This window comes from Perognathus longimembris, chromosome 25 (assembly GCF_023159225.1).
Source record: "Perognathus longimembris pacificus isolate PPM17 chromosome 25, ASM2315922v1, whole genome shotgun sequence".
Classification (NCBI taxonomy): Eukaryota; Metazoa; Chordata; class Mammalia; order Rodentia; family Heteromyidae; genus Perognathus; species Perognathus longimembris.
This window is the reverse complement of record NC_063185.1, coordinates 15,199,455-15,225,175: the sequence shown is the minus strand read 5'-3', so window position 1 is coordinate 15,225,175 and position 25,721 is coordinate 15,199,455. Positions and strand designations below refer to the sequence as shown.

The 25,721-nt window shown below is 60.5% G+C and overlaps 1 protein-coding gene and 1 long non-coding RNA gene across 8 annotated transcripts; one reads left to right on the top strand and one right to left on the bottom strand.

Moving 5' to 3' along the window:
* Positions 1 to 4: 4 nt before the first annotated feature.
* Tcf7 (transcription factor 7) lies at positions 5 to 23,844 on the bottom strand. Of its 7 annotated transcripts, none has more exons than XM_048334313.1 (12): positions 23,565 to 23,842; positions 23,393 to 23,459; positions 22,774 to 22,898; positions 7,571 to 7,679; positions 6,913 to 7,000; positions 5,464 to 5,556; positions 4,480 to 4,599; positions 3,575 to 3,737; positions 3,377 to 3,484; positions 2,915 to 2,963; positions 2,129 to 2,201; positions 379 to 404 (listed from the first exon to the last, which is right to left on the bottom strand). In XM_048334313.1, exons 1-12 carry the CDS (start codon positions 23,817 to 23,819, stop codon positions 401 to 403), a joined length of 1,254 nt encoding a protein of 417 aa, XP_048190270.1. In that variant the 5' UTR covers positions 23,820 to 23,842; the 3' UTR covers positions 379 to 400. The 7 variants fall into 7 exon arrangements, with proteins under 7 accessions (XP_048190269.1, XP_048190272.1, XP_048190270.1 ...); XM_048334310.1 differs by lacking the exon at positions 379 to 404 and adding an exon at positions 1,567 to 1,805 and having other exon boundaries at positions 1,975 to 2,201; positions 23,565 to 23,844; XM_048334312.1 differs by lacking the exon at positions 2,129 to 2,201 and having other exon boundaries at positions 5 to 381; positions 23,565 to 23,838.
* LOC125342179 lies at positions 14,410 to 24,876 on the top strand. The gene is made up of 3 exons (XR_007209158.1): positions 14,410 to 14,538; positions 15,883 to 15,886; positions 24,866 to 24,876. It is a non-coding gene; the product is annotated as an uncharacterized LOC125342179 (long non-coding RNA).
* Positions 24,877 to 25,721: the final 845 nt, after the last annotated feature.

Sequence of the window (25,721 nt, the reverse complement as noted above, 5' to 3'; positions counted from 1 at the left end):
CCCGGACAGGTCCTTGTCTGGTTTCCATGTGATTTCAATCTCTGAAGCTCCTTCCCAGGTTTGGGGGTGTACCCTGCATACTAAGCCGCCTGTCTCTGAGACTCCTGTTGCTGTACCTGTGTACTCTGAAGGGTGCTATGCGGGGGGGCCTGTGGGGCTTTGGGGACTGGGCGGCTGAGAGCAGCAGAGAGGCCTGAGGATGTTGGTGCTGGCTCCATAGGGCCAGCAAGTAGTTCTGTGGGGAAGCAGGGCAGCAGAAGGTATGAGGGTGAGTCCTGGGGAGCGGGGGACCCGGGGCAGCCTAGAGCACCGTCATCGGAAGGAACGGGGCTGGGGTAGCGGCCTTCTCCGGGTAAGTACCGAATGCATTTCTTTTTCCTCCTAGGAATAGTGAAGAGAGTTATCTGTAAACAGAGGGTGAATTCACAGTCATATACCACAACCAAAAAAATGCTCATCTTGCACAGGCCTGGCTACCCTTTTATCTGCCTACCCCATCTTGACCCACTTATGCCCTCACACCCGCATCTATCTTACCGTGGGTCCCATCTTGACACACTTGTGCCCTCACAACCTCCACCTGGCCTGACCCAGGGCAGGTGCAATTCTCAGGACCCACCACCAGGTGGCAGAGGGAATTTGAGTAGGCGCGAGAATGGCCTGTGCTTTTCCAGAGACAACATCCCCTAGCGTAGGTCTTTACAGCTTCTGCTTCACATTGGATTCTGTTCTGCAGTGCCTGTGGCTCGTAGGCTGTGTAGTCCCCATTCCTTATAACTAGGCTTAAGGGAAGAAATGGGTAATGGCTCTTGCCCGTTACCACTTAGGAATTCTCTAGGCCAGTTTGTTTAGCATAAAATGGGACAGGAGGACCCCCACCCCCCTTTGAGAACAGTGTGTGTCTGCCCTGGTAGCAGCAGCACTGCCTAATTTATACTCTTATACCAAGTGATTCTTAAAGGTTTTTTTTTTTTTTTTTGCCAGTCCTGGGGCTTGAACTCAGAGCCCGAGCAACTCTCTGGCTAGCACTTTATCACTTGAGCCACAGCACTACTGTTTTTTGTGGAGCTTGAACTCGGGACCTACATGCTTTGCTTTGCTATTCCTGAGCTTTCTGACTCAAGGTTAGCACTCTACCACGTTGAGTCACAGAACCACTTCTGGTTTTCTGGTAGGTAAGTCTCAGATTTTTCTGCCTGGGCCAGTTTCAAGCCACAGTCCCTCCCATCTCAGCCTCCTGAGTAGCTAGGATTATAGGCCTGAGCCACCAGCACCCAGTGTTTTTTTTTTAATACAAGTGCTGTGGTTTGAACCCCAGGGTCTAGCCCTTACTCATCTTGCCTGACTGGTGCTCTATCCTCTGAGCCTTGCCAATTTGGTTTTGATAGTTCCAAGTAGTTGATTACCTTGAGCCTCAGTCCTTGCCTGATCTAAATTATGTAACTTAAACCAATTGGTGGGTACTTTTCATACCCACAGTATTTCTTAGAGCAAACAAGTTTGGTGCCATGGGGCCCATTAGCTACGATAGCGCAGGGATACTGCTTCCCCCCTTTATAGCCCTTTGGTCTAAAGTTACCAAGTCACATGACTGGACAGTCCTGTAGTGTTTATTGCTTTTTCTTAGCATTCTCTATCATCAGGGATCCCACCTTTGACATCTGAGGACGGGGTCCCATTCCGCCTGAGTGGCGTGTGATTGTCTTTGAGGACTTTCTATATACCTGGGTGGCACCTGCCTGCCTTCTGTTTCTGTCCCTTCACTCCTAAGACCCATGTGATCTCTACAAGCTATGTTGTATTCTCTTTTGTTTTCCTGGCCAGTCCTGGGGCTTGAACTCAGGGCCTGATCACTGTCCCTGGCTTCTTTATGCTCAAGGCTAGCAGCACTCTGCCACTTGAGCCACAGCGCCACTTCTGGCTTTTTCTATATATGTGGAATCGAACCCAGGGATTCATGTATATAAGGTGAGCACTCTTTAAGAGGTGTGGATTAGTCCCTTGTCTCCTGGGCAGGCTAGGGGTGGGGCCTGAGGGGACAAAGGAGGGAGCTACAGGCCCAGCAGAGCATAGGCAGTTGGGGGAGCAGCTTGAAGCAAAGGGAGAATGATGGTGGGGACAAACCCACCTGCAGGGACCACACCAATCCATCTGCTGGTTGAGGCCAAAGCGAGCACGACATTTCTTAGGCGAGCCAGGGTCTGCTCACAGCCGTGCCAGAGGGGCAGAGCAGGACAGAGGGCGCGCAGGCAGGCAGCAGGGCAGAGCAGGGCCCAGAAAGAAGAGGTAATATCAGTGTTAGCCAGTTACAGATACCCCAGAGCCCCCACAGGCAGAAGGGACCTTTCCATGGCACAGCTAGCCTCCGTGGGGGCCTAGAGCAAGGTATCAGAAAAGGTGTCACCCAGCTGGGCAGAAGAGTCAGTGGGAAGAATGGAGTAGGGAGGTGGTCTACCCAAGCAGGCTCCTCTCTGGCTTCCAGGGCCCCTTCAAGCGTGGAGGCTCCGCAAGAGCCCAAGAATGCCTTTGGGGAAGTCCATCCACCACAGCTACCTGCCCACTCTATCCATTTGCTGTGTCACTGCTGCAGGTGTCCCGTCTTTCTGATCCACATTCCCTTGAGGGATCAGGCCATTGGCTATGCCTACATTCCATACTGAAGATGGACACTGGGGCCATTCCTGTCCTCAAAGGGCTTTGGAAGGGTTTCCTGCCTCTTGGCACACCACCTGCTTATACATTGCTCCTGCTGGTGATCCCTGGGGCACAGAGACTTGAAGGCGCACTTGTCTCCAAGGACCTGTGCCCAGAGGGCCCCAGGCTGCGTGCTCTGCCCCTCCCCTCAGGGCCAGAGCAGGGATTCTCCCAAAATGGGCACAGGGGAGGACGTTCTGTTGCTGAGGCCAGACCTCACCTGCAGTGGAGTCTTGATGCTTTTCTCTTGACCGCCTCTTCTTCTTTCCCTGAAGGAAAAGAAAGGATACTCAGATCTGGGAGGTGGAAGGTGGCTTAGCCTGCTGCTTAGCCAGCCACTGCTGGGATTCTGGGCATAGTCCCGCCTGTCTTGAGACCTCAATGCAAGGCTGTTAGGGGTACATTTGGGGGCTTCTTCCTCTCCTAATCTCCAAATTGAATTGAGGGAATGAGTTCCAGATTTTCCCTCATTTGTGCATATGGCCCAACCACTGCATTCTGCAGGGGACAGGATGTGTGAGCTTGCCTTTACAGCAGCGCCTCTGCCTTTTCCAGTGTAGCCGTGGATGGTGCTTTGCCCCATCTGTATCATGAGCAGTTCTGCTCTCTGAGATTGTGGCCTGGCATATGGTGTGTCAGAAGGCTCCCCGACCCACCCTGTGGCGTATCTTTGGTCACTCACGTAGTTGTCCCGTGCCGACCAGCCTGGGTATAGCTGCATGTGAAGCTGCCTTTCCTTGCGGGCCAGCTCATAATACTTAGCTTGCTCTTCTCGAGACAGTGCATGCCACTGGAGTAGGAAAGCGGGGCAGATGGGGGTGCATCAGTGGTGAAGGGATTTGGGGGCCACCCTTGCCAGCCCACTTGCCCACAGCCTCACCCTGCGGCCCAGGATCTGGTTGATGGCGGCGCTCTCCTTGAGTGTGCACTCTGCAATGACCTTGGCTCGCATCTCCTTCATGTAGAGCATGAAGGCATTCAAGGGCTTCTTGATGGTAGGTTTCTTAGCCTCCTTCTCTGCCTTGGACTCCCCCTGTGTTTTCCTGAGAAGCACACAGATTGCTCAGGAGCCGCCCTGTGTCCAGTGATCATCCTTCACCCTCCTCTGGCATAAGGTGTGTCCTAGGGTTTACAAACATCTCTAAAGTGCCACAGAATTAACTATAGCCAGGGAGAAGGGATACAGATTTCTCAGCCCAGCTCTTTTTCCTTTTTTTGCTGGTCTTGGGGCTTGAACTTGGGGCCTGGATGCTGTCTCTGAGCTTTTGTTTTCAAGGCTAGTGTTCTACCATTTGAGCTGCACATCTCTACTTCTGGCTTTTTGGGTAATTGGAGATCAGTTTCATGGACTTCTGACTCGCTGGCTTAAAATGGAGAGCCTCAGAGGTCAGCCTCTTGAGTAGCCACGATTACAGGCATGAACCACCAGTACCTGGCTAGCCCCTTTCCTGCTAGTGTGAGCACTCAAGTTGGGCATCCTAGCTACTCGGGAAGCTGAGACCTGAGAAGTGAAGTTTAGAGCCAGTGGGGGGCAGGAACATCGGTGGGATTCTTCCAATAACCAGCAAAAAGCCACAAGCAGGGCTGCGGCTCAAGTGGTAGAGCACTACTCTAAGGCAATGAATTAAAGGGGAAAACAAAATAGCCCGTCATGGCTCATGCCACAAGAGGGCATGGCAGGGCCTGCTGGCAGTCCTTTAAGCTGCCAGCCCCCCCATCCTGCGCCCCATGAAGGCACAGATGTGCTGTCTTCCACCCCCTCCTATCCCTGGGCATTCCACTCACAGAGTTCGGTCGTAGGGCTGCAGCTCCTGCTTCCCTGAGGGCGGCACAATGGCTGGGTGTGGGATGGCTGCTGGGTGACCCGGAACCCCGGAACCCAGCATCAGGGACGGGTGAGTGAACCTGGAGGCAGGATGGGTAACAGAGCCAGGGCTTGCGGCCAGAGCCTGAGGGCACAGGTGAACAGACACACATGCGACACACCAATCCTACTCTCGACACTGCAGACACTGCAGAACTGCGCGGGCGCCGCTCACATGGTTACCGAGTACCACATAGCGCTGAGTGTCCCCACCTTACCACCGGCCCCCACTGGCTGGGGCTCGGGAGCCTTGGGCTGGGGGCTTCCTTGCTCTCACACTTGACCCCTAAGGCTTCTCTCCATATGACCCAGAATGTTCTTGGTTCACGGTTCACTCCTGAAATTTCTTTGATTCTGCTCACAGAATCAAACCCAGACTCAATCTTGCCTGGGATCTCTCCAGCCAGCTGCAGCTACTGTAATTCTCCCTGCTTCTCCCAGGAAACTCCATTCCCATGGTCCTTCCCCTGACCTGAATGCCTGGTGGGGTCTCTGAGCTTTCCCCAGCCGCTTGTCTAGACTTCCCTCCCTGTGCTGAGTTGGTTCCATTAAGGGTGCAAGAGGCAGCTGCCATTCTTCGAGGCCCATTCCCCGCTCACCTCGCTGTGCTGTGGGGGAGAACTCAGTCCTGTCCCTTACTGCTGGCACCGGTGTGGGGCCCCTGCAGGGAAGCACTAAGGGCCAGCAGTGTGGGGAACACGGGTAGAAGGGCCTCCGCAGGGCGCAGAACAGCTAATCATGTGTACACTTGTCCTGGCTGTGCTCAGGCCTCGGGCTCCCACTAGCTTTGTTTTTAGGCACGGAGTAGCAGACGGACAGATGGACACAGGGTAAGCACAGCCCTGTGTGGGCACTGAAGCCTGGGAGACAGGAAGCAGGAACCTGGCTACCAGCAGGGAACTCACCTGGGGTAGGGGGCGCCAGGGGCTGCGGGAGGGGCAGGGAAGTGCTGTCTATATCCGCAGGAAGGGGACAGGGGGTAGAGAGGAGGGCTGGGCCTGTGTTTGGGAGAGACAGCTGTTAGGAGCCTGGTTGCCAGCCAGCCATGAGGAAGGACTTTCACACCTTACTGGACCTGACCAATACACAGCCTGAGACAAATGGGCCTCACTACTCAGATGCATCTCAAGCCTCCGCCACCAGTGGACAACTTGTGCTGCACTGTGTCTCTTATACCAGCTGCACTAGTGTGCCCAGCCTTGGATTAACGTGTTAGCCTTCTCCCAGGACCAGCTCAGCAGACTTATTTACTGGGTCTCCCAGCTGCCGTCTAAGTTTCCTTCAGTTTAGATGACACCTACCCCAGAGCCTTCGCACTCTGCAGATGCTTGAATTGCTTTTCCGCCCCAACTTGCCTGCTTGAACTCCTGGTCATCCATCCTTCACATGTTGGTTGGCTAAGTGACTCCTTTTCCAAGATCCCAAGTGGAATGAGCCCCCTCTGGGCCCTTACAGCTCCCAAGCAGAGCAATACTAACAGTGCCCTGTCATTGTCTGGCTCCTTGCCTACCTAGGTCACACACCTGGCAAATGAGTTCTGAGAAGGCAGAAACCTAAGTATCAGTCAGCTTAAGTAGTGCTTCCACACACCCAGCACCCTGTGTGGCCTACCGCAGGGCTGAGTGAAGAGACGGCTAGCCCCTTCTCTTCTGGCAGCCACGGCTACCCAGTGGGACCCGAGGACACAGGGCTCCCACTCCTTTGCTTAAAGCTTTAGTGACTAAACTTCCTCTGCAGGCTCTCTGCGACTTTCTGGCTTAGGGAACTTGTGAGAGGCTGGTGAGATAGTTTGCTTCTGTAGAATCCGGGCCCAGCCCTACCAGGTTGGGCTCTGAGCGCTCGTGCCCCATCTTGCTCCTGAGGGTGCTTGGAGATAGCCTGCTTTGTGTTTAGAATGGAGCTCTGTGCAAAGGAGCAGTGGGCTGATCAGGAAGAGCAGGTGGGAAAGGGGCAGACAAGCCTGCGGCCTTCCTTCCCTGTCTTGCTGGGAGGTCAGTGGTTCCTGCTCCATGTGGGCGACTGCCTGGCCTGGAGAGGTTAGAGATCTGCCCAGGTCATGTGGGTCAAGGGGTTAAAGACCATGGTAGCTTGCCAAGGGCCAGAGGAGTGATTCCAGCTGAGAAATGCTTCAGGCCCAGTCAAGGTGCTTTGTCCTGGCCTGGCTGTAGTAGAGCCAACAGGCTGTTGGGCTTGGGCAGAGGGCCGATGCCTCAAGCAACTCAGCCAAGACAGGAACCACCCAGCAATAAGCACTGAGAAACAGCAGCTTCTGACAGCTGCCATTCTGTCCTCTCCCTGCAACAGCTGCTGTCTACACTGAGATGGGCACGGCTCCTTTCCCAGGGGTCACTCACCAGCTCACAGTGTGGGGGAGCTGTCCCATGCTGCCTGAGGTCAGAGAGTAGAATCCAGAGAGGTCAGGGGTCTGCAGCGGCCTGTGAACTGTAGAATGGGCCAGGTAAGCGCTAAGCCGGGCTGCTGGTGATTTCTAGAGCCTCTGATGGGTCATTTTATGACTCTACTCCCTTTGCTAGTGGTCTAGACATAGGGGCTTATTAAGGGTTATCCTAGCATGGACAGTGGCCTGACAGGTAAGGGAACCGCGGGCAAGGAGGCGGTCGCTGGCCTGTGCAGCCCTCAGGAGTGGGAGGCCACGCGCCACTCTCCCAGGCCCACAGCGGGATTGGTCCTGCAGGCTCCAGCCCGGCTTTCTGAGCAGAAGGCCTACAGGAACCTGGCCCGGGGAGCCAGAGCTCCACCCAGCCCCAGGCTTGAGTCAGCAGCTTTCCCACAGCTGACAAGGGTAGATTTCAGAATGACTTGGGCTGGGACTGGGGTGAATCAGCCATCACAACCACCACCACTTTCCATTTTCTTGTTGGAGGCGAAGGCCGCAGCTCTGAGTTATCAGCGCTGCACAGGTGGTGGCTGACCCCCACCCCACCGTGAAGCCTTCATGTTCTCAGGGCCCTGGTCTCCCTGGGCCCCCTCCCCCTGCCAGGCCCACCCTACCTTGCTTCTGGCTGATGTCTGCAGGTGCAGGGGTGGGGTGTGGACTGCTGAAATGCTCGTAGAGAGGAGAGAGTTGGGGGACCCCGTGATGGGGCTGACTGGCTTTGTGCTGAAAAATAAGGAGGGGAAGTGAGCATGAGGAGGAGAGAGGAGGAAGGGAGGCAGGGTTTGGGCTACCCAGCTGTCAAGGGGTCGCAGGGGGCCCCCGTTCAGCCTCTCCACGTTCTGCGCAGTCGCGCCGAGGTCCTGGGCGGCAGAGCTCTCCTGCCAGACGTCCCGAGGCCAGTGGCTCGTCTGCAGGACTGCACACAGCCGCCAGTCCCAGGGAGCAGGGCCCGGCGCTCTTTCCTCCAGGAAAGGACCTCAGCCCCAGAACTTGGAAGGTGAGGCCTGGCTCCCTCCAGGCCCACCCTGCCCCCGCTCTTCTGGTTTTCTTAGTACCACAGGACTTTACTCTTCACACCGCTGAGTGGTTGGTTCTCAGTCAAGAGATGACTCAGTCATCTGTTCATGGGGAAGAGGACGCCACCCCTCACCTAGCCAGCGGGAGACACTGTCCCCCAAGGCCCACTCCTCTGTGCCCAGTGTGTGCCTATACTCGAGGGTGCCCACTGTCTGAAAATGTGATGCACGGCGTGGCACACGGAAGCAGGGCGTCTTTGACGACGCTAGCCATGAGGCTGCATTGTGTGCCTCACCCCAAACTCCCGACTGGTATTTTAGGATCTTCTGTTGCAACCTGGCTACTGGGGGCCCCAGGGGAGGGCAGAGGGAAAGCTGGGTCTGAGCCCAACTCTAGGAAGGGCACGAAGCCCACACACTGAGTACCAGCCCCGGTCTGCCTCCTGTCTCCAGCAGTGAGCTGCGCCCTTCCCCTCCATGTCCACACAGCTGGCAACAAGTGCGGGCGGCAGTGTGGACGCCTGAGGCCCTTTGGGGCGCTACGTCAAGCACCTTCTGCACCTTGTGGATCTCAGTCCCATTCACTGGGGCACAGGGGCCACCATTCGTCCCTCTGTAGCCCTTCCCCAGACGTCGCATGCGTTCTCCCTCCCATGCAGCCGGCCCTGACTCCCTCCCAAGACAACTCGAGGTTCCCAGAGGGTTCTACCATTCCAGACCCAACCGACAACTGTTTTCATTTTACCTAGCCTGGCAGCAGGAGACTCTCTCGAGCCACTCTTGGGCCTTCATCACCTTCCCAACTTCCAGGCCATGGGTTCAAACATCTCATCTAATGATTTAGAGCTCCGTGCTGGCCCCCGCCCCCAACTTGGCAGAACCAAGCCAGAACAACCCTAAACCTTGTGCTCGTAACTCCTCAGCTAATGGCCTCTCGTCTCAGGCCCTGGGTTCAGGGCATCAGTTCCTAATGCTCCACCCTCTGTACGCCAGTGTTCCTCCCCACCCCTGCTCCCCACGCTCCAGCCAGCGGCCACGCATCACCCCTTCCCCCCGGGGGTCTCCTGTCCCGGACCTACAACACAGACACCTTCCGTGCCTCAGTAAAGGACTGCCATAGCAGCGTGGGCATCCCTCTCGGGTGGTGGTTTGTAAAGTGAGTGTCTGCTAATAAAAAAGCTTTTTAAAAATGTTGTGTAAGGGGGGAAGGTCCCATTCCCCCTCAGGGACCTGAGTTTCTGTCCTTGTAAAATGTCTGCCCCCCTGGGCACAGGTGTGAGGTCCACCTGAGTCCTAGAGTCTTGGGAAGCAGCTGCTGAGGGGCTAGTAAAGAGGAAACCGGGGAATCTGGAAGGCCTTTCATCTGCGAGGATACAGGCCTTCACCAGCTGGACAGCAGAGCTTATGGCCACTGCCGACTAACACATTAGACCTGGTGGAAAGCCGGGAGGGCTCAGGCTGGCCTAGGCAAGGCCATAATGCAGCTCAGCCCCTCATGACTGCTACGTGCCCCGTGCGCGCAGGGGGCCGGTCCTGCCTCCCCTGGGAGTCTGCCACCAGGCACAGGCAGAGTGCTGGCCCGATGGGTGGGCGCAGCGAACCCGCCAGCAACTCAAGACCCCTGGGAGGCCAGGCCTCCAGGGAAGGCACTGAGCACCTAGCCACCCTTCCCCGCGTCACTCACACAGGAGGGAGCTGCTGCATCTGGCTCCGGCCCCCTCTGTACCTGGTAGCAAGTCAGGGGGAGCCATCTAGCACAGAGCCCCCTTCCCCCCCAATCCCTGAGCCGCTGGATTGTCTGGCCCAAGGCTGTTCCAGGACTCGACCTCCCAGACAACATGGTGGGGTCCCCTGGGACGCTCAGGGACAGGACTTCCCCTCCTGCCCCTGCCTGACGGGGACTTCCCCCAAGGGGAGGAGGCAGGCCTAGGGTGGCTGTCCCCACCAGGCCCTGAGCACCTCAGCACTCACACTGGCTCTTGGGGGGTGGAGAAGCCGGGAGTGGGGCCTGCAGAGTGCTTACAATGGTGAGGTGCAGACATGTGGGTAACTCATGGACTACACTTCTGATCGGGAGACCCCTTTCCCTGCCTCTGCCACCAGCCTGTGGCCCCCCATCCTGCTGGTCGGCTGTCTAGCCTCCTGCCCGTGGCCAGGTGAGGGGCTGTGTCTAGCAGGGCTGCGACCCCGGCCCGAGCTCACGGCTAACAATTCCTCCCTCTGGGGCCTGCCTCCCCTCTCAGCGGGCTGGAGCCAGGAGGTAAACATGGGGTCTCCTGAGGTAGGTCTGCTTTTTTGGTACTGGGGATCGAACCCCAGGATGTGGCACTTGCCAGGCAAGCGCTTTGCCACTGAGCTACATCCCAGCCCGGTAGGTCTGCTTCTTGGCTCTCAAGTTGGGCTGGGCTGCCCACGCCTCCTGACTTCTGCAGGCTCAGGTGAAAAATCAACTGTCGACCGCAGCGGCTGCTCTGCTCCGGAGGCTGCTACTCGCAGCCTGCCACCAGAAACTCCCTCGCTGACGGTTGACTGAAAACCCCCAGGCGCGCGAGCCCCACAGCACTCTCCCAGTGGCCGCTTCCTCTGCGCGCCGGCGTGAGGGGTGGAGGAGCCTGAGAGGCCCAACCAGACCCTTCTGTGAACTCCTCCCGTGGCAGACCGCTGGGGCAAGCGCCCCAGCCCCCCGCAGTGGGCCGGGATCCACCCGCAGACACAGGGATCCGTGCACCACTGAGCTACCAAGGGCCAGGCAGGCAATGTCAGGGGCGGCTGAGCACCAGACGCCTTAAACCAACCTGTGGAGGGGGCACAGTTACCAGCCCGCTGACCGATGGGGAGACCGAGGCCCAGGTCACACGTCTAGCAAGCGGCACCTCCGAGATGCCACCCTCTACGTGGCCAAGGCCTTACGGCAGAGGGGCAGGGAGATCTGGCTACTGTGCCAGTCCTCTAAGCTCAGCCTCCTCCTTGAGCCGGGCTGGGCCAGCACTTCCTGGACCCCCTCGGGTGCCTCCAGGACAAGGGGGCTCCGCCACACCCGCCTGCTAGGGACTGACCGGCATCGGGAGCCGAGAAAGCCAGTCATGGCCCACAAAGCCCTCGCCCTATCTCCTGCACCGTCCCTGGCCTGCTCTGTCTTGGTGCCTGTGCTCGCCCCTTCTTCCTGCCCCCCCCCACTCGGCTACTGCCTCCTCATGCTACAGTCGCTCACCTCCACGAGCAGGGCCTGAGTGCAGCTGCGTCCTTCGCCCTCCAGGCTCTGCGCTTGGCACACTCGCCCGAGAGAGTCCCCGGGGCCTCTGCCTGCCCGCCGGACTCACGCCCACGGGCGCCGTGTGGGAGCCACACCTCAAAAGCCCTGTGCGCCCAAGGTGACCCAGGCAGAAAGGGGGGTCAACCGCGGAGGCAGCTGTTCTGCTCTCCCAATGCAGAGGAGAAACCGAGTCACTTGGACTCCGTGGGTGACAAGTCAGTGGAGGGGGGCGAGGCTGGAGAGGTCAGAGTCGCCTGGTCACGCGGCCCCGCGCGGTCCCGACTGGGCCCTCTTCTGGGCTCTCGGGGTCTCCAAGGATGCCAGGCAGCGCCACCCCCCCCATCTCGCCCCTTCTCCACCATGGGGGGCCATGCCCTTCCCTCTGCCTGGGGCACTCTCCCCAACTCCGCTAGGCCAATTCCTACCCACTTCCCAGGCCGCATAACAACGAGACCTCTCAGGGGTCCTTCCCCCCCCCCCAGGAGGGCCCCCTGTCCATCCCTCCTCCTGTGTGGACCCCAACATGCCACAGTTGCCTGTGTCCTCGTGGGCCTCCCGCCCTTCCTGTGGTCTGGGATTGGGCCCTCAATGGGACTCCATGGGGACCCAAGGAGGACACAGCAGCCCTGGACCAAATGACGCAGCCCGGAAGACGCCCAGGGTCACGCGGCACCTGAGACCCCCACCCCCCAGCCACCTGCGGGTCTGAGTCAGGAGGAGCAGAGGGGAAAACTTCAGTTGCCACTTCTTGATATGGTAACTTTGTGCTTTTTACAAAACAAAAACTCGGGGCTGGGAATGTGGCCTAGTGGTAGGGAGCTTGCCTCGTATACATGAAGTCCTGGGTTCGGCTCCTCGGCACCACATATACAGAAAAAGCCAGAAGGGGCGCTGTGGCTCAAGTGGCAGAGTGCTAGCCTTGAGCAAAAAGATGCCAGGGACAGTGCTCAGGCCCTGAGTTCAAGCCCCAGGACTGGCAAAAAAACCAAAAACTCCTATTCTGGAAAAACACCAGGCCCACATTGGGGCACGAGCTTGGGCCACTTTCTCTCTGGGTGCAGCTCTCCAAGGAATTGAAAAGGTGGCCCACTCCAAAGGCCACCTTGGGGTTTCATTTCTTTGCCCCACTGTGCCTGGAGCCAGGCTCCAAGCTTGGCCCTCACCGGCCCTGGGGGGCCCTGTCCAGAACAGCTCAGCAGCTTGGGAGTCTGGCTAGCCCCACGAGGGGCCCCGAGGAATACCCAGAGGCAGGCAGGCAGGCAGGCAGGCAGGCAGGCTGGCAGGCTCCATACCCAGAGGCAGGCAGGCAGGCTGGCAGGCTCCTGGGCTTTCCCGACGGAGCGTGCCAGCCCTGATCCACGCAGGCAGAGGGGGTGGCGGGAGCCCTGCTCTGGACACGGTGCTCCGGAGGACCCGCCTGGAGGACGTTGTCAGTGGGTGGGCCGGGGAAGGGCTGGGCCCACACCTTCGTGGGCCAGGAGGCTTCGTCCCAGCTGCTGGCCACAACGCTACGGTGTGCCGTGTGCACACGTGGCCGGTGCCCTGGCGCTGGGCCTGGACAGCAGACGGCAGGCCCCGCCGCGGCGTGGGGACGGGCGGCCGCGCTGGAGGGCCGTGGGCGCTGCCGGGCTGTGCGCTCGCTCGCCCCTTCCTCCCAGGCGGGGACGCCCCGGGGACAGGATGTTTTTAGAAGGAAAATAGACGCTTCCGGAGCCGCTGTAGCTGAGCTGCCGGCTGACAGCGGCGTCCCCCTCGGCTGCCCCGGGGACCAGGGCAGGAGGGCCACAGCCTGGGCTCTGCCGGGCTGAGGGGCAGGAGAGCGAGGCTCTGGAGGGAGGGTGGCGTGGGGGAGAGGCTCAGGGGAGATGGCAGCCCGCGCAGGTAGTGGCCCGCCAGGTGCCCAGCAGCGTGCAGAGGGCCCTGAGCCGGTACCCCATCCTTGGGCTTCTTGACCAGAGACTCCCCCCCTTCAGCCACGGGCCTCGCGGGCACCGCTGTGAGGGGCAGCAGCTGTCAAGAGCCAGCCTAGAAACAAGATGGCCGGCCGCATGCCCCTCTCTCTTACACACACACACACACAGACACACGCTGTGACACAGAGGCTACCTGTGGCACAATCTGGCCTATGCCCTCCCTCCATGATGGCTGGAGGGCGGGGGACGAGGACATGGGGGTGCGTGTCCAGTCTTAGCCCTGCATTCCTGCTCCAGTTACGGAAGGCAGGAGATCCCGGGGTCTTGGGGCGGCCCGGCTGTTCACTGCCCACACCACCGCAGGATGGGGCTGCCCGGGCAAAGCCTTGGGCTCTGTGCGGCACGACCAGCGGCCGCTGGAGGCTCCCATCCCCTCCCCCCCAGTGAGGGAAGCAGAGGCCCACAGATCCCCCCTAGCACTGCGCACAGGCACAGCAAGGGGAAGGGTGGTATGGGGAGCCGGGCGGCGCGGGGCACTGTGGAGGGGCTGGGAGCGAGGAGGCGCCCGGCTTCCGGTCTCTCCTCTGCCGTTTGCGTGGCGCTTCCCCAGATGCAATGTCCACTGCTTTGTGGGGCTGTGGGGAGGGCTCGCCCACTAATACTTGTGTTTTCTAGTATTGTCTGTACCTAAGAGCAAAATGAAACAAAAGGGGTGGGGCGCTGATGGCTCACGCCTGCAAACCTGGCTACTCGGAAGGCCGAGAGCTGAGGATCCTGGTGCGAAGCCAGCCCGGGGAGGAAAGCCGGGGAGGCGCAGCTCCAACGAACCGCCAGAAAACCGGAAATGGCGCTGCGGCTCAACGCGCGAGACTGCCAGCCTTGAGCAGAGTAGCTCAGGAACAGAACCCAGATCCTGAGTTCAAGCCCCACGACAGGCCCTCCCCTCCCCCCCCCCCCCCCACGCAAAGCAAGCATGTTCTTAGACAGAGACTTTCCAGGAAAGCCAGTTCTGTGCCAGGTCAAGATGCTGGCCCTCCATTTTCTTGGCACCTCAGTCTGATTACTTTCGGGCCAGATGCTGAGCCCCTCATAAACCAGGGTGATTACAGGGCAGTGGTAGAAAGCCCCCATCCTCCCGGCAAAACACCCCAGGGAGGCTGCAGGAAGCTCCCTGGGGCTTACACCCATGCCACTCCCAGAGGTTCCACACCAGACTTAACTTTTTTCCCCAGTCCCGGGGCTTGAACTCAGGGCCTGGGCACTGTCCTGGAGAGCCACAGCGCCACTCCTGGCTTTTTCTGTGTATGTGGTGCTGAGGAATCGAACCCAGGGCTTCAAGCATGCTGGGAGAGCACTCTACGGCCAAGCCACGTTCCCAGGCCTGGCTCAGAGTGTTTCCTGTGGACAGTTCCTGCCAGCCTCTGCCAGACACCAAACCCCAACCAGCCTTCAGGGTGGCTCCCAACACGTTCCCTCATGGCACTGCTTCCGCAGGGCCGAAGCTCTGGCCTCCCAACCAACCAACTCAGCCCTCTGGACCCTGGGCGCCTGCCCTCAGCAGGTGTTGGAGGAGGGATGGGCCAGCCCTGGCCAGGCCCAGGCTTGGAGGTCATCACCCCCAGACTTTCTCTTTGCTCATGAACTCAGGAGGGTGTGGGGTAACCCTCACTCACCTTCCCAGCCTGCACCGCAACCAGTACCACGCATTCTGGAACAAACCAGCCAGGACAGCAAGGAGTGCAGGTGGTTCTGGATCCTGATTTGTTGGCTACTAGCATGTTCTTAAACCTCTCTGAGCCTCAGTTTCCCCATCTGGAGAACGGGGCCACAACAGCACTTACCTGACCCGGGAAGCTCTAGATACGTAACGGAGCTGTTGCGGCTGCTGTTCTTTCAACAACTCTTTGCTTTGCACTTAGTCTGCGCTGGGCTCTGTGTGGCCAAGGGCCACAGGTGGCCTGGGCCGTCCAGATCTGAGCTCTTTCAGGTCCAAACTGCCACACAAGCCCCGAAACACCCCCTCCCGCCCCCAAGCCGGCCTCCCGCGTTCGTGGCCTGGGGCCTGGCTGCTCCCCACAGGCGGCTGGGCGGCTCCCCGGGCCGCACGTGGCTTCAAAGCCTGCCCGCCAGCTCTGGGGTGGCTGCTGCAAGAGCGGCCAGCCCCGCCCGGACCCTGGCCGTCACCCCGTGTCTGAGGCCCACCCACCCTCCGGTGGCCTGGCCACCAGGCTGGCCACAGAACCATCTGATCTGAATGAAGCCTCAAGCTTAATGACTTTCATGCTGGTTACTTAAGACACAATGTAATTTTCTTAAACACCCTATTATTTCCTTTGATAGCTACAAAGCTTCCCCCATCCCATAAGCATGTTTATTTTTAGGGAAAAGAGCGGTTTTGCAGTTGGTCAGAGACCATAGGGAGAGGGAACCCACAGAAAGCAGGGCAGAGGAGTGGGCCCTGGCAGAGAGGCCCTCCTGGTCCTCACCCAAGCCCAGGGCCCAGGCTGCTCCCCCACCGGCGGGCAAGCCCATCTTGGGGCGGTTGGACCCCCTTCCTGCATCCCCTTCCACCTCGCTGGGCCTCACGGCTTGGCAAGGAGCTTGCCCTCCACAACGGCGGGCAGCGACATGTCCGGAGCAGGCCCCGAGGCTGCGCTACACCCTCAAGGCCGCTTCCTGGCTCCCCCCAGACATTGTGCCTCGGGTGAGGCCGCAAGGCCTGAAGCCTAGACCAGCCAGGTAAGATCTGTGCCTAGACAGCGCCTCGGGCCGCGGCGGGGCTGCCCACGCGGGGCGAGTGGGTGTGGCGCTGCCAGTCCCGGCTCCCCAGGAGAGGCGGCGGCCGGCCGGGCGGTGGGTGTGCGTGCAGAGGTCAGCTGGGCTCCGCCGGTGCGGGGCGTCCTCCGGGAGCGGCTATTTTTAGGTCCCAGGCTTTCATGTGGCCGAATGATGTGGAGTTTACAAAGCATCAGTAATGCGTTTCAGATGGCGGCCCAGCACACCAGGAGGAGGCTGGGCCGCGGCCCCCGGAGCCAAGCCGGAGTTACTCAGAGTGCCCAGTCTGCACGCCATCACCTGTCCCGGCCAGTCCCACCTGGGGCCCGCCCAACTAGCGGGCCTGGCCAGCCCACCTGGACCGCAGAGGTCCCCCCACCCCCCACACTGGTGACAGATTTGCCGGCGTCACATGGAGTGGGGAAGGGCCGCCCCTCCCCCCTGCAGCCCCCCCATCCCCCCCCCCCAGCCTCAGGGGGAATCTGGCTCTTCTAGCAGGAGGCCATTTGCCACCACTGGCACCCAGGTCAACTCAGACAATTTGGGGTGGGGGGTGGCCCCGTGTGCCCACGGCCTGCGGCCTCCACTTGCACACGCGTCATCTGGAAGCAGACGGCGTGGAGCCCAGGCAGCTCCTCGGCCGGGAGGAGGCGCGTTTGGCAGCCCGTCCGTCCGCTTCCTCAGATCTCGGGGCGTGCTGGCTGGGGAGACGCGGCCGCCGCGGGGTGAAGGCTGTGTCACCGGGCTGCCTCCGGGCTCTGGGGACGTGGCTTCCCTCCCGTGTCCGCGCCTCAGGCTGGTCTCCCCAGGCGGCAAACGGCCCCAGGAAGAAGCTGGCAGTTGCCTGGTTCTCGGGGACACCCCCTGCCCCCCCCTTGCCCCCCGAGCACGGGGGTACCGCGAGGAAGTGCCAGCCAGAGGCGCTTTCAGCACTTTGGCAGAATCCCCAAAGGCTGCAATAAGATGAAAACAGCGATGCCCACCTGGGGGGGGGGGTCGTGGACCTGCGCTGGCCGGCATCCTGGGGTCCCCCAGCCCGAAGCATGCCCTTCCCCTGGTCTGCTCCAATTCCTCCAGCCGCCGGCCTGGGTCCCTGCGCGTCCAACTCAAGCCATCTGCGGCAGGCACCGCCCTGGCCTTCCACGCTGCCAACTCGCCCCACGCACCGCCGGCCTTCCCAGGCCCCGGGACCAGCACTGCCTGGGCCCCGCCGCCGCGTGCCGGCTCTCTCCAGCCTCACCTCACGCCCTGGGCTCGGGTCTGAGCCCACGCACATCGGGGTCTCTGTCTCCCCTGCTGGGCTACTCCCCACCCCGGCGTCCTCCTGCTCCCCCTTCCCCAGGCTCCTTTCCAGAAGCTCTGCCAGCTGTCCCCGCAGCCACCCCACCCCCCTGTGCTCTTTATCCAGCAAAGCAGAACCCTGGTGCTCACTTCCCCCACCCCCAAAGCATCGTGCCTTGCCAGGACTGAGTTCGGGGTGGGCAGAGGCTTGGCTTGGCCAAACCAGGCCGAGAACACTGGAGGGATTCCGAGGGTCACATCCGAAGCTAGGGGACCGCAGGGGGTAAAGGGGGGGGCAGACACCAGTCCAGCCTTGAGCTCCCTTCTCCGAGTCCTGTAGGCCTCCGACCCAGCTTCAACTTGGACAGTACCCACACCTGCCAGACACCCCACATCCACTGTGCCGGTCCACGTCTCAGCAACCCAAGCGGAGCCACGCTTCCTTCTCTGGTGAGGAGGGTCGCTGGGGGCCCGCAGCAGGGGCAGCGGCAGAAGTGGAGAGGCCCCCACTCCTGTCCTGCTCCGGGGGCCTCTTCTGGCCCGGCGGTCCCCATCTACAGGAGGGCGCTGGTGATCCCAGCACCTTACCGCGGGGGAAGGGCGCTCCTGTGACCCCACAAAACACCTGTTTCCTTCAGCACAGACTTGTTTGTACACAGTGACAGGAAGCACTGCCACCGGGGTGTGGGGTGTGACCCTGGCGGCTCTGGGACCGCAGGGAGGAGGCTGAGAGGCAGCGGGGGCTTCGTGACTTCACACCAGCACCCTGGAAGTTCTGTTCGCCCCCTTTACTGCTGGGGCAGAGGGTGGGCCGAGGCCTCAGGAGACCAGGGGGTGGGGGTGGGGGCTCACCTCTCTCCCCCCTTTAGTTGCAGTCACACCCAAGTCTCAGGGCGAGTGGAGGCCAAGGTGGAATGAATGCCTCTAGTTCTGGCTGGGGAGACCACCTGGAGGGGACCCCGGGAGCTGAGGACACGAGTCCTCGTGAGCCGGGTGCCGGTGGCTCACACCTAGAACCCTAGCTCCACACGAGGCTGTGACCTAAGGATCGCAGCTCGGAACCAGCCCGGGCAGGAAAAGTCGGTGAGGCCTTACCTCCAGTTTAGCTCAAGTGGCAGAGCATTAATCGTGAACAACAACAACAAAAAACAAACCTCAGAGACAGGCCCTGAGTTCAAGCACCAGCACGCGTGTGCACACGTGAGCACACACATGCACGCGCGCGCACGCACCCCCACGCGCGTCCTAGCACACCCAGGCTTTGTTGGCCTGAGTATAAATATTCATCCGTCCCGCTGAGCTAGTTCACCCCCAATGGCAGCCATCCCACTCTGACCCCAGAACAGAACGGGGCGGGAAGCCACCTCAGGGCAGAGCCCCAGCTTGGCGCGAGAGGAGCGAGGCTGCAGGCTGCCCGCACGCCGCGCACAGAGACGCGGTCTGAGATCACCTAGTCCCGTCACTCAGCACACAGCTCTGGGGGTGAAGCACGGCCCAGAGCAAAGTCGTCACCACCGCTACCGCCCCGCGAGGACTACACGGCGGCAGACCTACAGGCAACGGGGGCAGCAGAAGGCCCTGCCCCGTCTTACTTCCTCAGCCCATGGTTCTCGGCACATTGTGCTCCAGAAAAATAATCTCAATGGAAATCCGGATGCATGACAGCCCGACTGTCCAACCAGGAGAGATGGCAAGGCAGGCCCCGTCCCTCTCCTCCAGCGCCCCCAAATCTTTTTCTTTGGGTTGGCTGTGGGGCTTGAACTCAGAGCCTGGGTGCTGTACCGGAACTCTCTTGCTCGAGGCTAGTGCTCTACCACGTTGAGCCACAGCGACACTTCCGGTTTTCTGGTGGTTAACTGAAGGACTGCAGACTTTCCTACCCAGGCTGGTTTTGAACCATGATCCTCAGATCTCAACCTCCTGAGTAGCTAGCACTACAGGTGTGAATCACGGGTGCTGGCCTCCCTCTTTTGTTCCCTTACAAAGCATTCTGTACAAAGGGCTTTATGTGGGTGAGGAAGGGGAGTCACTTCCAAATAAATCATCTCAGGATGGAGGAGCAGCTACGGCTCCCACTGGAGCCTTAGGGATAGTTATTTCTTCCCCAATAATCAATCCCCTGGGTGGACAGGCACAGTGGCTCAAGCTTGTAATCCCAGCTGCTTGCGAAGTAGAGATCTGGAGGATCTCAGTTCAAAGACAACCTGGGGAAAATAAGAAGCTATAGAGACGCTATCTCAGTAAACAAGCTGGACATGGTGGTGCACATCTGTAATCCCAGCTTTGCAAGAGGCATAGGCAGCAGGATTAAGTATGAGACAGCCTAGGGGAAAAGCTCCGGAGCTGAAAGACAGCCTAGAGCAAAACGGCCTAGAGACACTGCTCAAGTGTAAGCCAGCGAGGCCCAGGGTTCAATTCCTAGTACTGCTTCACCACTTGAAAAGGAGCCTGTAGGTGAGGTCAGGTAGCAAGTAGGGGCTGGTGCACTAGGGGCTGGTGCACCTGAGCCACATCCAAGAGCCCGATGAGGAGCCACGGCGTCTCGACAGGATGCCACGTTGGAACTGCCACCAAGCACCAGGAGAGCCAAAGTGGCCCAGGAAAAGAGGTCAATTCTGGCCAAAGCCACCGGGACCCCAGCCTCTGGCATAGCTTCAAGTCTAGGAGGGGAGCTCAGTTGCCCGTTATCCAGATGAGGAAGCCAGGGCTTGCACACCAGATAGAGGCGGTGGCAACTGCCTCGCCACTGAGGAGCCTCCAGGATGGGCCAGGAAAGCCCCTCAAGAAGGAGGAAGAGGAGGAGGAGGAGGAGGAGGAGGAGGAGGAGGAGGAGGAGGAGGAGGAGGAGGAAGAGGAGGGCCACAGAAAGCTCCCTGAGGGGTGACATCCGAAGAAAGCTTGGAAGGGGGAATGAAAAGGTGGCACTTAGTGAAGAGCTGTGGAAGAGGGTGGTAAGCTCAAAGAGTAGGTACAAAAGTCCTGAGGTCAGAAACCCACCAGGGGAGTGAGGGGGAGGACGGCAGAGGCCCAGGCAGGGAGACTGGTGAATGGTTTGGACAATGGGAAGCACTAGAGGGAAGCTCAGGCCCACGCCAGGCCCTTCATCGTCACAGTGAGGCTCGGGTCTAGTCCTCCATCTCCACCACTTAGCTGGGCTCTCCCTAAATCTAGGATCCGCCGGGTGCCAGACTCCCCCCTCTTCACAGGCTTGCTCCCCTACATAATTCCAAGAGCCCCAAAAAGAAGCCCCATCCCCACTAGTGGTCACTGCCCACCCTCCTCCTGCTCCTCTTCCTCCTCCTCCTCCAGCCTTGGCAACCACTAATGGACTTCCTCCATGTGTCTGTCTGGACATTTCACCTGAATGGTAAAAGGCTCAGCCCAGGCCACAGGCTCTGGGTGGGGGCCAGGGAAGGGCCACAGGAGCAATGCTGCCTCCTGTCCTTTATGGACAGACCAGACCTTTAGTACTGCCCATGCAACAGCCTGCCTTTCCCTAAGCAATAACGCCTTACGTGTCCCAGCATCCCGGGGTCCAGCCTGCAACCAGCGCATACTTCCCCACCCCAACCCCGTCCCAGGTCTCCAAGCAGAGAATACAAAACAAAACCAGGCCACGGTACTTGCGAGGATGAAAGTAACTACTTCAACCTGCTATGTGATGGAACTACGGGGTTTGTTCCCCTATGCTCATGGACATCTTTCCTACCCAGTGCCCCCTCCCCACCTCTCCCCAGGCCTCAGCCCCTGTTTTCATTCCAGTCCCATGGACCTGCAGAGGCCAAGGCAAGAAAGTCAGTGTCAGATCCTGCTCTTCTCCTCCCACACTCGCAGAGGCCAGTAGTGTGTCCTACAAGGGGCCACGGGGAGGAGTGTCAGGCAGGACACGTGTGACACATGGCCACAAACCGCTGCAACTTGTATTTTTCTACATGGTGGGGACCAGGGCATAGGGCTGGCTGATCCTGACTGTGGGAGTCTAAGGTCCACCCACTCTTGGACTGAACACTGAATGGTCTCATCACCCACACCCTTAAGCAGAAGAAGGCCCTCTGTCTCTGGGTATTCTCTTGCCGCTAGCCCAGGTAGTGAGAGGAACTCCGAATTGCTGCCTGCCCCCTGCCAGGAAACTTCTGGAGCCTAATTGTTTGGGGTTTTGTCAGTTGTGGGGCTTGAACTCAGGATCCGGGGCACTGTCCCTGAGCTTTTTCTCGCTCAAGGCTAGCACTCTACCACTCTGGGCCACAGCACGACTTCTGTTTTTCTGGTGGTGAACTGGAGATGAGTCTCACAGACTTTCTTGCCTGGGCTGGCTTTGAACCATGATCTTCAGATCTCAGCCTTCGGAGTAGCTAGGATTACAAGTGTGAGCCCCTGACGAGCAGCCTAGGCTTTTTAACTAGTCATGATGACCACAATGACCCTAGCCTCAGTCCAAGCAACGCCTGCCAGTGGTTTACAAGTGGTAGGTTATATCAACTGGCCCTAAATCTACCAGTTTAGACCTTGCAGAGGACCCTAAAATCTCTAACCACCTCCTCAGACAGAAGGCAGGCCTCAGGGTTGGGGAGCAAACCCGCTCTCCACAGGCTTAGAAGGGAACCACTTCAGGAGCCAGCACACTCCAGCAGGTCAGGCCAGCCAACGTCCTTGGGTCACAGATGAAGAAAGGGGGTCCAGAGGATGCATCCACCGCTTAAATCAGCTGTCTACCAGGTTTTCCACCCGGGGTTCTGGAGAGCAGCCTGTGTTGTCTGCCTTCTCACCTCCCACTAGCTTCGGCAGGAAACAGCTCTCACCACAGTGCTTACTCTTCAGCCTCGGCGATGCCCTTTCCTCCCTCTCGGGTGGACCCCATCACGAGCTGCCGGAGGCCCCACCTCTCCTGGGCTTGTGTTACACCAGCAGTTACTCATCAGAGACCTCCGAGCCTTCCACATGGCCTCACCCGTAACCCTGGCCACCTGAAGACAGTCTGAAATGCCGTGCAGCTGTGCTGCTCCCAAGTTCTGCACACAGGCTCATCACACTTTATCTGCACCCGGGAGCAACGGGGCTTGATTTGTGGTGATCATGCAAACATCCCTAAGCTCTGGGTAGTTAAAGACAGCTCCCATCCAATGAAACGGCCCTTGCCAACAGACACCATTGACTAACCTATTCCTGATGCTTATGCAAGGAAGCCGGCCTGCTCAGAACCCACCTGGTGTGCTGGGTCCTTCGGAGGGGAGACCTTTTCTCCTGCACAACCAGGAATGAACCAGATAGGCAAGCTCTCCTGCCCATCCCTCCAAGGCTGAGGATGAGAAAGCGAACTCTAAACACAACCGTCCTCTCTCTGTCCACTGTTCCCAGGGCCCCCCAACCTGCTTGTGAGCAAGCTGGGAAGACAAAAGCCAACAGCTAGAGGGCAGGGGGGTGATGACCCCAGGCAGCCTCTCTTTCCTATCAGCAAAGTTCTTTAGCTTTTTAGATCCCACCAAAGGAGGGGGAGAAACAGCAAAAGTCACTTTCTTGCCCGCGTTCCAGCCTGTAGCAGGGCACAGGCTGGGGGGGGGGGGGTGGGGGTGGTCACTTACCAGCGGGGGCTGCGGCTGGGGGGGCTGCCCGGCTCCCGAGTGGGGTGGGTAGTGCATGAGCAGATTGAAGGCGGAGTAGACGGTCTCTTTGTACATGCCGCTGGAGCACTCCGGGGCCTTCAGGCCTGGAAAAACCACAGCTGGGTCAGACACCAGCCCGGGCAGCTGCTGAGCTGCAGGCTGTGGTCTGCTCTTGAAAGAAAAATAATCATGAAATAAGGACTGCCAAGGGATCCCCTTCAAGTTCGTGCCTTGATTGGGAACCGGTGGAGGGTGTTCCAGGTGCCAAGTTGTTGGGGGAAGAACCCCACGAGTCTAGGCCTCCCCCCCTAGACGGCTCCCCACCCCATCCCTCCCGCCGGGGAAAGGGGGGCAGCAGCGCGGTCTCCCCGCGGTGGCTGGGGATCCGTCAGTCACCTGGGCTGGAGGGGAGGCGGAGATGGCGGGGGTCTGTTTACTCCTATAAAGGTCAGGGCACCGGAAGTGGCTGGGGCCCCACGGAGCCCGGGAAACCCGCCCCCGCCCCCACCCCCCGGGCTTCGTCCGCCCCGGGGAGCTGCAGCGGATGGGGGAGGGGGAGGCACCCCGGGCCGGGCCGGGCCGAGCAGAACTCACTCACCGTCCTCCAGAGACTCCCCAAGTTTGTCCGGGAAAAGTCTCTGCGCAGCGTGTTCCCGCCCGAGGGCCTGCGGGGAGAGGCAGAGGGGCGATGAGGGGCGGTGGGGACGGACCGGGGGTGGGGGGAGGTGGGGGACGGGGACCCCCGCGGGACGGGACCGCCGCGCGCTCACCTCGGCCCCGGCCTCCGCCTCGCCGCGGGCCCCGGCGTCGGCTCCCGGGACCCCCGCGCCCTCGGACTCGTTCACGAGCGACGACTTGAGCTCGGCCAGGTCTCGCTCGGGGCCCGCGGCGCTGTCCCGGCTCTTGTCGTCCGGCTCCTCGCCCTCATCCTGGAAGGCCAGCAGCTCGTCGGGCGCGCCGAGGTCGTCGCCGCCGCCGCCGCCGCCGCCACCCGCGCTGCCTCCGCCGGCGTCCAGCTGCGGCATGGTGCGCTGCTCCGCCCGCCGGGGCGCGCGGGACGTGGGGGCGTGCGGGGTAGACGGGAGCTGGCCCGGGAGGCGGCGAGCCCGGAGTCTGGACCTCCGAGCCCGGCGCGCGGCGGGCGGAGCGCGGGCTGGCCCCGCCTGGGCGGGCGGTGGGCGCGGGTCGAGGGCGCCGGGCACGGCCGCTCCGGGAGCTGGCGGGGCGGAACATCAAAGGCGCCGCCGGCGGAGCGCCGGGGGCGGGGCCTGGGGCCGGTGGGCGTGGTCCGGCAGGGTGGGCGTGGCGGGCGGGTCCGGGCCCGCCCCCCCTCCGCTCCTGGGCGGGGCTGGGACGTGCTCCCTGGGCGGAGTCTTAAAGGGCTCGCCCTCCTGGCGCGAGAGGCGCTCACCAACCTGAAAGCCGTCGTGTCCTCCAAGGCGAGGACTTCTCAAGCCAAGTCCTGACCCTGCTTCCTAGCGGACGAGACATCCCCACCCTGGGCCTGGGCTTCTCCTCTCGCCGGCTGGTGGGGCTGAGGGGCAGCTTGGCATGCCTGGTGCGCCTGGGGTCTTCCTCAGGGCTGCGCTGGGAGCCGGGCGCCCCGTGGCTCACGCCGGTAATCCTACCTTCACAGGGGGCTGAGATCTGGGGGGGGGGGGGGTCAGGGTTCAAAGCCAGCCCTGCCGTTTGCCGGAAGTGGCACTGTGGCTCAAAGTGGTTGAGAAGCAGCTAGCCTTGCTCGAAACAGCTCAGGGACGGCGCTCAGGACCTGAGTGCAAGCCCCGCAACCGATTAAAAAAAAGAATAAACGGGAAAACAAAACCCACAAAAAAAAAAACAAGCTGCACTGGGACCCCAAGGTTAGGACTCCTCCACGCCCCACTGTCTGCCCCCTGCCTCATCCCGGCCAGGCCTCCCCTCCCGCCCACGTGGGAACGGGCACACACCGAGCACACTCGGCATGCCCGGCCCCGGCAGGCAGCACTCCTCCCATCCGCGGTTCCGAGACCCTAACGCGGGACAAGGGAGAAGGATCCACCGCCTCCACCCCGGGACCCTGGGCCCGGAGCTGCGAGCCCCGGCAGCCACGTGGGCCGCGAGGAATCCCGAGGCCGGCTCCTGGGACCGCAGCATCCCGGTGGACGGACCGCTGGCTTCTCCTGGGTCGGCACGCGGACTTTCCAGGACAGGCTGAGCCATGGCGTCTGCAAAGGACATCGGACCTTCGGTTGGCGGTGCTGCAAACTGCAATGTCGTCTCCCTCCCTCCTCGGCTCCCCCACCTTCCAATCCCCCCGCCCCCCCACACACACCCACACCCATTCTCACCCGGCAACAGGTTGGAGTATTGGAATCAGTGTAGATGCGCCCCCTCCTCCGGGAGCAATGGGGACAGGAGGTATTGGGGGGGGGGGTACTGGATGCCTTTCCAGCCCTCGGCCCCACAGGACCCCTTGGCAGCAGCGCAAAGCCGGCCGGAAGACAGCCGCGCCACCCCTCCCTTGTCCAGGCTCAGCCTGGCTGGCCGCGGATCAAAGAGCCAGGGCCCGGCTTCTGTGTGTTCAGATCCTATCTGCGCCAGCCCAGCGGGCAGCCTGGGCCCCCCACCTCCGGCCTAGGGTGCCTGCTTTTCCTCCCTTCCCAGGACTAGCGTCCTTGGGTCTCTCCCATCTCCTTCCTTCAAGTGACCCCCGCACCTCCATTCCCTCTTGATTAGGGAGGAAGATTCCAGCCAAAAGTGACCCTGCCAGAATTGGACCAGAGCCAGGGGCCTCCCCAGCCTCAGGGTTTCACCTAAACCAAAGGTATTGGGGGGTAGGGGGGTCCTACTATATTTGGGGATGACTCCAGCACAGACCAAACCATCTTCAGAACAATTGGGAGACCATGAAGTCTTGGGAGGCACAGGCCAGTGGAGACTGAAAT

Bases quoted from the DNA above. Each gene is read 5' to 3' on its own strand.
- Tcf7 (XM_048334310.1), bottom strand. From the start codon at position 23,819: ATGCCGCAGCTGGACGCCGGCGGAGGCAGCGCGGGTGGCGGCGGCGGC. The intron at 4,600-5,463 runs GTGAGTTCCCTG...TCCTGCCTCCAG, and splicing joins CCTGGCGCCCCCTACCCCAG to GTTCACTCACCCGTCCCTGA. The intron at 2,202-2,914 runs GTGAGGTCTGGC...GGCTGTGAGCAG, and splicing joins GCATCAAGACTCCACTGCAG to ACCCTGGCTCGCCTAAGAAA.